Genomic DNA, 12,699 nt, shown 5'->3' on the forward strand with positions numbered 1-12,699 from the left:
CATACATTAAAAGTCTACTCAAAGAGGTAGGCTTTAAGTCTTGTTTTAAAAAGAGATTCTGTTGCAACTGTTCTAATAGAGATTGGAAGGCTAGTCCACAATTTAAGATGCTTTGGCAGTTTAGCAAAAGGTTTCGCACAAATTAGCCAAAAAGACAGGTTGTGCGATATATATCATCTACGATAATATCGTAATTGTTGTTTTAACAATGTGTGATTTGATATTATCTGTATTTTCCCAAAAACTAAACAAAACATTCCTAGAGTGCAAGTCTATAGATTAGACTAGTGCGTGCGCTTAGACTGCGTTCTCTTACTGCATGATTCAGTCTGATAAAATGCATTTCGAATGATCACAAAATTGAAGATATAGGGACAGAAAATGTATATACTTATATCATTTCATATAGTAGATCAATAATCAGATGAAGAGTACCGTTTCTTCTCCAATAATCAGCACAATTAAGAGACTTGCGTTTTAGACACCATAAACATATGCCTGTTTTTGCTCTATTTTGACAAAAAAAAATTTTCAAACACAGCCACCATAGCAGTTTTGCATCTCTGAGCAATCACGGTGTTTAGTTCTTGAATGAATCAACTGTTTAAATGATTCGGTTTAATCGCAATGACTAACTTATCAACACTGACTTGCTGCCACCTACTGGCAGGTTTAATTTCACATATAAAAGTATATATATTTTTTAATTTCAAACAAGTATTCAACATTTTATGTCTTATATATCAAAACATTATTTCTGCATTTCTAACTGCAGGTTAAATGCATTGATATCCTGTGTGTAATCTAAATGCCACTTCAGATGCAGCTTCTATGCTTCCTGAATTTTGTTGATACTGACTAGTAACGGCCCTAATGTCTTATTATTCTAAATAACGGAGTCCATTAATTAAAAACAACTTGTTTGAGATTTATATGCCTATTCCAGGGGTGCCACAGCCCTGCAGAGTTTATTTCCAACCAGAGTGTAGTTTTCAAATAAGCCTAAATAATTATATAAACTGGATCAGATGTGTTTAATTATGGTTATATCTAAACTGTGCAGGACTGTGGCCCTCCAGGAACTGAGTTTGACCTATCCCATTTTTGTCTCCCTCCCACTGTTAAAATACAATATTTGGTCCTTTTACTAAATTTTAAATGAGCTACTTTTTATTTTTACTTGAGTAGATTAGACTATACTTTTTAGACTACTTTTACTTAAAATTTCATTAATGTAATGCCAATTTTATTTAAATAGAATATTTTTGTACTCTTTCCACCTCTGGCACTTTAGAGGACATATTTTTTAACTGTCCAATGCAACTCCAACAATGGGCCATTTTAATATTCAGGTACATGTACTTTTAAGTTGGGTCTTGTTACAAATGCTCTGGCTTGTGTTGTGAATGACAAGAAAATAAATGCAAAAGAAAATTAATAATAGCTTCCTTCTTTATCAGCATTACATTATGGGGCTGTGCAAAAAATGCTAAAAAACGTATATTTTAACCCGGGAAGCAATTTTTATCGGGGAACCTCCTGGAAACGCGATTGGACTAGTTTTGGACTAGTTTTGAGAAGCAACTGGGCAGGATTTGTTGTGAAAACCTGGAAACCCTGATCTGAACTCACGTGCTGGAGATATACTTCTAATTACAGGAGCGTCTTTACTGATGAGATGTGCATGAAAATCACATTCGATTTTTTGCACAGCCCTATTACATTATTATAATTATAACATTACATTATCTTCCAGACTCTTCCAGATTTGCAGATGGGCAAATTCCTGTTAAGCAGCACATTTTCATGTCCCTATCATATGTCATATAAAGGACTTTACATTTCAGATTTGGGGAACACAAAAAAACATATTTAGATTTTTTCCTATTCAATGAAAGATCTAATGTTGTTTGAAAACCAGCATTCATCAAATGATCTCCTTTTGTGTTCCAGAACAGGTCACAGAAGTTTAAAATGACACGAGGATGAGTGAATTATGCCAGAATTATCAACATTTTTAGGTAAACCATGACAACAAAAGCCAGGTCCCTTCCACTAGGAAGTGACATACTTTTTGGCATGACAAAAGTAGCATAAATATTTCATCTTAAATTGATACTCATGTAAACAAACTCTCAGCCCCTCACTGGGCAATGGCTAGCTCTGGCTCTTTATTTCCATTCTTTTATACAGCTTGTTCCTGCTATTGCCATTGTGTAAATCATCAAGCTATCAATCAGTGCTACATCAGAGCATATTTTCGAAAGTCTGGTACCCATTTATAGACATACTTCTTAAAATATAACTAGGATATTCACTTTCAGCAGTTAAAGATTTCAAATGTACACAACACAGGAATGAGCCAGATAACGCAGAATCATTATGAGCTCAACGTTTTCCATAAATGAACAAAAGTAAGGCAAAGCAAGTGGGTATTATAAAAACTGGAAAACCTGAGCAGAAAAACACTTCATGCATCATTTCAAAAGTATGATGTGTGGACAAAGTTCTTTCCCAGTTCACTGGATGTAGGGCCATTGTTTTTGCACCTGTAACATTTTAAATGTGCCAGTTATTTGTGAAACTGAAAGCAGATATGAGTAGAGCTTAAATGGGACAAAACAAAATGAGAAATGCTCTTTTTTTCATGCTTTCCATCTGTCCACATTTCTCCCCTTAGATCTCCTTTCAAGTGAGCAAACAGTAACCTCTTGAAAGACTCACAAAATAAATAAATGCTTTTGAGCCAGGGCTGATCTCAATTTAGAATTTAAGTATTTGCTTTCATTTAATTTTAGTGCCAATGCTTAAACTACACTTAAAAATGCTAGGTACACTAAGTAGACAGCCTAAAGGCCCTTTTTACCGTCGCGGGTGCCGCCGTCGCGGCGTCTGTAAAGTGCATTTGCAGCTTTTGACCGCTGAGTGGCGCTTTAACCACAAGTTATCAAACAAGCGCATCACAGCACATTTTCGCAAATAGACGTCAGTTTTGCCTCACTGATGTGTTACATTTGACGGCTTCAGTCACGGAAAATGAAAGAAAAAGACTATAGTTAAAATATTTAATATATTTAAAATGTAATATTCACAGATGAAAGTTTGTTACTTATGAAGTTATGTGCATTTAATAGAATGAATTCAAGCAGGATAAATGTCAAGCCTGTGCCTGAACCTGTGATTATATTTTCTCTAAGCTACATGGTATTAAATCATATTTTAGATTTGATACATTTAAAAGGTGTGCAGTATTATTTATATTATATGAATTATGTGTTATATTATTCAAAAGAAATTGTGGTTTACTTTGCATCTGAGCATTAAAAGTGGTAGCCTATTTTAGGGGGGTATACATGGATTAATATGCAATGTCAATATTTTCATATATTATGCCTATATTTTAATTTATATTTTAAAATTAATTTAATAAAACAACATGCATTTTTGTTATTCGTTACCTGTCCTTTATTTTGACAGATAACTTCTTGGAAAAAAGACATTTGTCTGTAAACTGATTAAGAAATTGTTGCATGTTTAAACGTGAAGCGCTGTATAATTTTGTTCACATTAATTATGCCTAATTAGCCTAAAACAAGAAACGAATAAAATTAAACCTGCACGATTAAATCTTTGAAACTCTAAAGATGGATTAATAAACCGTCCTCATGATTAAACTAAAGTTCTCTCATTATAATCAACAAAATCCACACGATGTAAGAAAAGAGCTTCATTAACTGACAGCATAAGTGATTTTAAAGGGAGCCTTCTTTACTTGCTTTTAGTGCTGGGCGATAGCATATGGCCTAAAAAAAAAAAAATCTGATTTATGATTTAAATCGATTTTAAAATCAATATTCAAATGACAAAGAAATTTTTCAAAACAAGTTTTAATATAGTTATAAACTTATAACTGAGACAAGATGATAAAAAACTGTAATGTTATTACCTTAATGCTGGAAAGAACTTTATTTTATTTATTTATCACCCAGCCCTACTTGCTTTCATATTATTTAATGGAAAAATGCAGGTGTGTAAAATATGTGCAAGATTTGCACTGCACGTGTGATGGTAGATGTGCAGCTTTTATTCCTAATTAATTTATCTTCATTACAAATCTTGTTTGGTTTAATTTTGGATAATTCCATGTAAAAAATAATTTACGTTGTAATGCAAAAAGTATTTGTTGAAAAATTATTAATGAGCATTAATGACAGGGCGCATTAATATTCAACATTCAACAATCCGTGAATGTTGCATTTCTCTGTCGGGGAGAGCCAGCACTGTGAATTTCATCTTGCAGCAGACAAGAAAACATTTGTTTATTAATAAATAATTAAAATTTCTAATTTTTCACAATTATTAGGCTACTTCTGCATGTACTTTGTGGCAAACTTAATGCATGTGCTTGAGCGTGGAATATATTAAGATTTGATTATGTAAATTTAATATAAACCTCTGATTAGTTGAATATAACAAATGAATGACTACAACTAGAAAAATCTTACGTGGGGGCAGACCATTTTTTAGTTTATAACCAAAACAACAGTCCTATATAAACCGGTTCAGCAACTTTGAAAGCCTCATACACGGTCCATATGAAAGAGCAAGAGATTTACACCTTTATCTCAACGCCCACAAGTCATACATAACTACCCCCAAAACCCAACCCCCTCCAGCTAAACAGGATACGGTCTGTGTTTTGGCTCTGAGGAATGGTGTGTTATTGGGCTGAAACATGCCTGCACTCAGCAGCACTACTCTTTGTATTCATTATATTCTCGCAGCCCATATTATTATTTTTAATAATATAGACCATAATGATAATAACAAATCATCAATTAATAATTAATCATTATTTTACGAAAATCATTGTTATTTGTTATCGTGGATGTTTGCGGAAGGCTTTAAGACCAAGCGGAGTCCTCTGTTCCCGCCTCACAGTGCGCAGGACTCGCGCTCAGTGATGCAGCTTCACTGTCTGCGGTTTGACTTCAGATTGAATCAGATTGAGGCGAATACAACTTATTGATGATGAGACCAACATTTAGCAAGCAGGAAAACATTCATTCTAACGGAAGGAAGACGTATTTCATTGAGCTAATGCTGTTAAATAGAGAGAGAGAGAGAAAGAGAGAGAGAGAGAGAGAGAGAGAGAGAGAGAGCAATATACAGCAATATTTGTTTATGAAACATTTGCAAAAAGATCTTGAAGAGGACTCTGAAATAACATGAGCAAACCTTCTGCGTTAACCGGACTATTTGATCTAAAGTGCACACCAGATATATATATATATATTTTTAAGATGTGCCTGTAATATTGCTAAATATTATTAAAATTTAAAACAGCTGCTTTTTGCTCCTGTTGTTTTTAACATATTTTAAAGTGTAATTTATTCCTGTGATGGCAAAGCTGAATTTTCAGCAGCCATTACTCAAGTTTTCAGTGGCACGTGATCCTTCAGAAATCATTCTAATATGCTGATTTGAATTTGCTCACGCTGAAAACATCTGTGCCGTTTAATATTTTTGTGGAAACTGTAATTGCATTTTTAAGGGTTCTTTGATTAACGCAAAGTCCAAAACAACAGCTTTTATTTAAAATCGTTTGTAACAAATGTAAGAATGTCATTATTGATCAGTTTAATGTGTTTTTTGCTTTTCAATTAAAGCATTAATTTCTTTAGAAACAAACAAACAAACAAACAAAAACTCTTATTGGCTCCAATAAACCCTTACTGACTTCAATGGAAATGGTATTGTGCATAAGCCTTATGACAAACTGGAGTCATATAAATGTGACTCCCCTTGTAAAAAAATATATATTTTTAAATAAATACATTTATTGAAGTATAGTTAAAAACTATTGACATACTTACTGACATAGTGCTCGAGACATATGCAAGATAGGTCAAGTGTTCCATGAAGTGTACTTGCAAATTGTCCACTTTAGCACAATCGGATATACTTTAGTATATCTTTAGTTGGACTTCAGCACTACTTCTGCACAATTAAAGTGCTTTAAATGTGAAATTAGTTGTTCTAATTTAGCAGACTTCAAGTATACCAGTTTAGTATACTAAAAGTACAATTACAGGGTATTTATATTATTAATTATTTATTATTATTAATATTAAGTACATTTTCAATGTAGTATATTTAGCATTAAATAAATGTATTTCAAATACGCAATAGTATTTTTTATTTTTCACTAGGGTCTTGTTGTAAGATTTGTGTTAACAGCAAACATAACATAATGAGCAGTGTGAGCATGTGTGTAGGTCCTAGACAAACCTTGCTCAGACAGCAGGTGTAAGGCACCGCACATGCTAGAGGACCAGGAGCAGAGCAGTTATGATACATGTTCACCTGCCAGTCGTTGAAGTCGGTTCCCCCACAACATTTGAACTGGAAAAACAAGAATCAAAGCAGTGAAAATCACTCGTAGATATCTTTACTCGCTGTAAATATCAGCACAGTTTCAGATGAAGGCCAATATTATTCTGAAAAGTTGGTTGTTTTCTTATCTGGCACTGGTGAATGGAGTCATGTACAAGAGTCATGTGCATTTTTAAAAACAACATTTGGGTAATGTGCAAATGGTTGGACATTTGAATGGAGTTGAATTTTCTAGTGTGTCATCAGCTATATTGCACCTAGGTGGACAGGGCATGAAACACGGGAGGTGAAATGAATAATCCGAGCTGCTCTGTATTCATTTATTGAGCCCAAACTTTCAGAGGACAAGCATGAATAAATATAAGGCTCCTGTCTTCCCTCAGTGAATGGCACAATTCATATTCCAGCAACACAGCTCATTTAAATGGCACTGTATAACATTAGAGGTAATTGCTTAAGCAATTGCTTGATTCTTTCATAAGAAACACATCTCATACTGATGTACAAGAATTCTACGACAACCAGCTTAAAGAAAACAGAGCATAATGTTTGATGATTATCCTACGGTGGATGGCTAAAGGATGGCAGAAAAGAAATAAATGAGGAATGAACAGGACCACTGGACACAGCAGCCAGACAGAAAACAGAAAGCACTAACTAGGTTCAGATTCACAGGGTCTTGTGCATTGTTCACTGCTCTCGACACTACTGTGAATGGGATATCTGTAAAAATCCACTTCACTTAACAAAACTGACTCATTTGGAATGATTTTATAGTGTGAACACAGTAGAAACTATGTCAGAGATGACTTAAATTGAATAGAAAAACAGATTTACTTTTCACTAGTTATTTTAGGCAAAATTTGTGATGTACTAAGGGGGAGCAAAATGACCATCAGGTTTATTTCTCTCTAAATCTTTTTAGATTTTGATATTGTGATGTAGACTCGCTAGATTGAACACATCTTTCCTCTATCGGAATTGTATTCAATATAATTATCCTGTGAAACAGAAACAAATACCCACTGTGTCATGTTGAACTTTTTGGATACGGTTTGACAGGGAAAAAAATAAAATAAACATTCAAACCACAATTAAAAAGACTGCTGTGACAGGCACTGAATGTGGTTTAAACAGAAATATTTAAAATAATCCCTTTTTGTGAACAATGGACCAAACAGAAACTGCAAAACCTTTTCCTTTTGACAATCACAGAGTGAGGTATGATTACTTGAAAATGACTTGTTCTTAGAGGTGCCGCTCTAATTAATTTCTTAAGTCAAGTCAAAAATAGCTTGTTGATAAATTGAAATTGCTGTAATATTTCTGTATATAATTGAGCACTGCTGAAACAGCTCGCTGTAATTACGCACATTTCACAGGTACATGCAGATGCTCAGAGTGAGGTTGTGCAGCTGATGGACTGGCACAGAGTCATCCTCATGCACCTGAATGCACACTGGGCTCATTTAGAGTGTTTCCATTGAAATGATGTAGAGGTGTCTGCTGGGTCCATAACATTTTAAACTACAGTACAAGCAGTGCTATTTAAATGGACTCGTCCTATAAAAGAAATTTATACAAAGAAATTTCTAATGGTTGCTTTCAATGTGTTACTTCTGAAGGCACTCAAGGAGTTCTTTAATGGTCATAAAAAAGTACACATGAATTGGCAATAACATCTAAGTTACATGATTATAAGGGCCTTATGATTTTCATGATGTGGAAAACACAGACTAAATTGTATTATCCAGTCATTAAAACAGAATTTATAGAGCAGAATTTCATTGAACTTGGAAAAGAAGTCAAAATTAGAGCTCTACAATTGATGCTCATGGTTTTTTCAGTGTCTGCTGACTAAAGTACATCCGCATTAACTTCCTCTCCAAAGCTGCTCTGAGATCTGCAAATAAATATATATATATATATACACACATACATACATATACACACACACACAAATTTTATAGTTTTGGAAAAAGTTTTTCCTTTTGTTAAAAGGACTGTTCTATTTTCATATACAATCTTGAGATTAAAAGATTAAAACGTATTAAAGTAATATTTTTTGTTATATATTTAAATATAAAAAATATATACATTTCTAAATGTAATATTAAAATTAAAAATATAATATTAGATAAAAATATAAATTTTAATTAAATCATACATTTGTATTAAACCAAAATCTAGAAAAATTTGAGGCACTTTTGTTTTATAAATTATTACATTATTAAATTCAAATGATTAGACATGCATTTTAAGAATGAAAAAATAAAACCTTTAAAACAAAACTGAAGAAAAAAAAAATACATTCACAGGACCCTAGCTTCTTTTATTTTCGTAAACAAATAAAAAAAAATAGGTAGAAGTTTAACCAATATTATACAGAATGGGTTTGCTACTGGCAGAGTGAGTACATGCAGAGAGCTCTGGACCTTCATAAATTCATTATGTGAAATGTTGTTGACAGATCAAATTTAAAGATCCCTTTAATGCAATCTTAACGAGTCAGCATATTACATCTGTACCTTTCATGTGTTCATGATAAATATCTTACCTTTTTCTGAACAAAATCCATGATGTTTTTGAAATCAAGGTCATCATAGTAATTGACCATGCCTTTGCGGATGTTTTTGTTGAGAAGGTCCTCTGTCTGATTGACAAAGAAGGTCAGTGTTATAACAGGAAGATGTTGTTTTTGCAACAAAATGTAACAAGTCTGATTTCTTTTAGCATAGGATGTTGAGCCTCCGTTATTGCAGTTAGAAATAAACTAAATATAACTGTAATATCTGAGAACTGGTACATATCGTTTCTTAAAAATTATGTTCACAATGATGTAATTATGCTCTGGCATCAAAATTATTTTGTTAATGATTGCTGAAGTGCCAAGAAGCCAAACAAATTTCCACATCCAGCAGATGCTGAAATACGACCTCAACTAAATCACAAAACAGTCAGGCCCCAGCAACCATGTAACAGTACTCATAATAATCTTTTTCAGCATGGATCCCATTTGCCCAATGAAATAAATAACAAAGAAACTTCCAACAATTGTGACATTGCATGGATAATGACTACAAAATACGGCAATATTGAATTCTATATGTATACATTTCTTTTTGTGAGCCATGTTACAGTCTGCCACTTGAAAATGTACATCGAAAAAACATATTATATAAAGGAAGAGATTTGTCAAGAACATCATAAATGAAACTAGAAAGAAGATAAAATTGTCTGTACCTGTCTCCTAAAGATCAAAGCAAGAATCCCACTGACAAGCTCCAAAATGAGACAGAGAGCCAGCATGTAAAGAAACTGCAAAGCAACAGTAAACAGAGAATCTCAAATGAAACACAACAGTTGCAAGCCTGTTTCTGCCCCACATGGGCAGTGAGTCTGTCTATGCATGTGTGTTCAGCACACAGTGACATTTTCACAAGGCATATGGACTAGTGAATACAATAAGCTCATAACATGAATCAAGCCCTGTTGATAATAACTGCACTTTAAGAATTTAATAAGCTGATAATCCTGCTGTCACCATGTGATCTTTAGGCAAATGAGAGTGGTAATTTTCATATTCGGTTTGACTGCTATATCAGTAAACGTTTGCAAAGTTCATGTTAATTCTACACCAGGTGATTTGATGTTTGACACCTTGTGAATGTGTAGCCAGAAAGTTTTATTCAAATGATTCCTTTATTCAAACTGATAAAGGACTCATCCCTAATGACTCATAAACCAGTATAGTGTGGTTTATTTTGCTATTTCTTTTGTATATGTGATTTAAGCAATAATGTTTTCCACTTTCTACTATTGACCCACATTATTTTTTGTGGAACACAAAAGAATTTTGAAAAAACGTTTTTCTCCATATAATGACAATCAGTGGGGAACATAACTCTAGGCACTGATTTTCAATATATGGACGAAAACTCTATACATTTTGCACTCCTCTAAAAAACAGAAGTGATACAGGTTTGAAACAACATGAAAGGGTGAATAAATAATGACAGGATTTGAATTTGATATGAAGTGCTTTGTACAGGAAATCAATATGGCTGACATGAGCGGTGTGCTGAAGAGGACATTTTCATGGAAAAATGAAAACTTACCACTTTGAGAAGGCACAAGTTGTCTCTGAGAGATGCCAGAACACCGATGAAGGAGACGATGAACATGATCACACCGAGCACAATGAGGATAATGGCAGGAGCCAGGAATACTCCTTTCAGAGTTTTGTACTGTTGCCTCTCCACCTCCGCATAAATGCCAATGGCCAATATAAAGCCCCCTATGAGCTGAAACAAATCAGACCATTTGGGTTTCATGCAAAATTACATCACTTTACATTACATTACAGATGAAAAGAACATCACTATTTTAGCTATATTGGTACCTTTAAAAAGTTGCATGGGTTAAAAACAACACAAAAGTGTACATTTAGTCACATTCAGTGCCACAAAAACCACAAAAAATGACATTACCAATACTGAATCTTAAGTATATTCTTCAGTATGTTTTTCATATTTAAACGCATTATGATTCAAACAAAAGCAAAGTAAAGCTATGTGAAACTGTGACCTCCTGGGTTAATGGATTCCAACTTTGAATCTTAATGGCTCCCCAATGCACCAAGTGTGATTTCCATTTGGAAATATTCTACATGATTATCATACTCTACTGTGATTGTCTAACTGTAGAATTAAAGCAGGTGGTGTGAACCCCAAACCACTTCTGTCCCACAATAAAAAGTAGCAGAAAGTAAATCTGGGAAAAGCATATTCAGACGAAGTTGTGCAAAACTTACATTGCATACAGTATGCACTTCTGTAACCCTGAGAAACAAACACTGAGCTCCAGTGACATGGCTTAATGGCATAATAAAATAATAACTATCATAATGCTGCCCTAGTAATTGCAGTAAAACCACTCCACGCCTGTTAACTCACTGTGTGTGTGTGTGTGTACATATGGGCCTTACAACACATTTGTTGTGCTAATGCATTCCTTTCTTATTCAACATCACACCAGCATGTAGTCTGTACAGATAACTTGTAATCTTTTCCCACAAATGAATGGAGTCATCACCGGTATGTACAGATTGGATGTCTTATCAACAGCATTCAGATGAGAAAATAATTGGCAGTGCATAGATAAAATAAAGCAAAAAGTATAAACTCAAATAGTCTGTAAATTACACATTTTTCTAAAATTATTCTGTACTGTTCAACAATGACATCAACGGATCAAGTTTCAGAAGGAAGCAGCTAAAGTGTACAGTTAATGTGAGGGATGTAAACAGGTCAAACTGGTGGAAATGACTAATTACACAGTAAACAACTCACCCACTCGGACCACTTTTAGTCTTGTCCAAAATTAAAATGAACTTGAAAAATGAAATTTACATGTTTAAACATTAAAATATTAATTCTGACTACCTATAGCCTACGTGTTTTATTTAAAAATAAAATTGTTTTAAGTCTTTTATGCACACCAAGGCTGCATTAATTTGATCAAAAATAAAAACCGTAATATTGTGAAATATTATTATAATTAGACTTTTTTTTATTTTAATATATTTTAAAATGATGTAATTTATTCCTGTGATGGCAAAGCTGAATTTTTATTTATTTATTAGTTATAACTTAAACGGCGACACTAACTCCGTGAGTTATTGAAAGAAATGCCTTTATGTTTAGATCCCACAATAAGGTTACGAAAGCCACCTGGGAAATTGGTTAGAAAGTGTCAACCAGAGTTATGACCTTTGGCAGACTATAAAGACTGAAGGCATAAAGGTTGATGGAGTCCGAGGCCACCACCACCTCATTTCATCAGAAATTCTCTCAGCTGGCTCAATCTCGTTGCTTATAATTTATAATCCATTTATTTTCATGCATCTTTATGTCAAAACATATTGCTTGAAGCTATAAGAAAACAAAAAGCCTCTGGATAGTAATCTACAAAACCTCTAGCACGTGCATCTGCAAATATATACAATTCAAAACTATTTCTAAACATCCAGAACTGCCATTAAGCCAATGTATGAAGTTATCACAAGTCAAGCAATTTGCACACGGTTCACATCAGAATGCCTTTTACCAATCAACATGAGTGCATATTAATCAACAGAGATGGTGTACTCCCTTGCCTTGCCTTCGTGAACAGAATAGCCATCCACACATAATAATTCACCCTTGCAGCCCTGCGTGAGGCACGTGCACCAGGTCTCTTGTGAAACCCATGATGAAAGCAGCACAAAGCATGCACTGGGTCAGCCAGCACTGTAATACTGGT

General features: G+C 33.9%; 1 protein-coding gene across 1 annotated transcript in view; it reads right to left on the minus strand.

Annotated features, from left to right (window-relative positions):
- Window positions 1–12,699, minus strand: part of LOC132157290 (tetraspanin-15-like) — a 29,159-nt gene that overhangs the window by 14,570 nt on the left and 1,890 nt on the right. The window contains exons 2-5 of the mRNA XM_059566573.1: window positions 10,515–10,700; window positions 9,640–9,714; window positions 8,954–9,049; window positions 6,292–6,405 (exon numbers count right to left, since the gene is read on the minus strand). Of these exons, the coding sequence (XP_059422556.1) occupies window positions 6,292–6,405; window positions 8,954–9,049; window positions 9,640–9,714; window positions 10,515–10,700 (471 nt within the window). The remainder of the gene's footprint in view (window positions 1–6,291; window positions 6,406–8,953; window positions 9,050–9,639; window positions 9,715–10,514; window positions 10,701–12,699) is intronic.

Source organism: Carassius carassius, chromosome 14 (genome assembly GCF_963082965.1).
Source record: "Carassius carassius chromosome 14, fCarCar2.1, whole genome shotgun sequence".
NCBI lineage: Eukaryota > Metazoa > Chordata > Actinopteri > Cypriniformes > Cyprinidae > Carassius > Carassius carassius.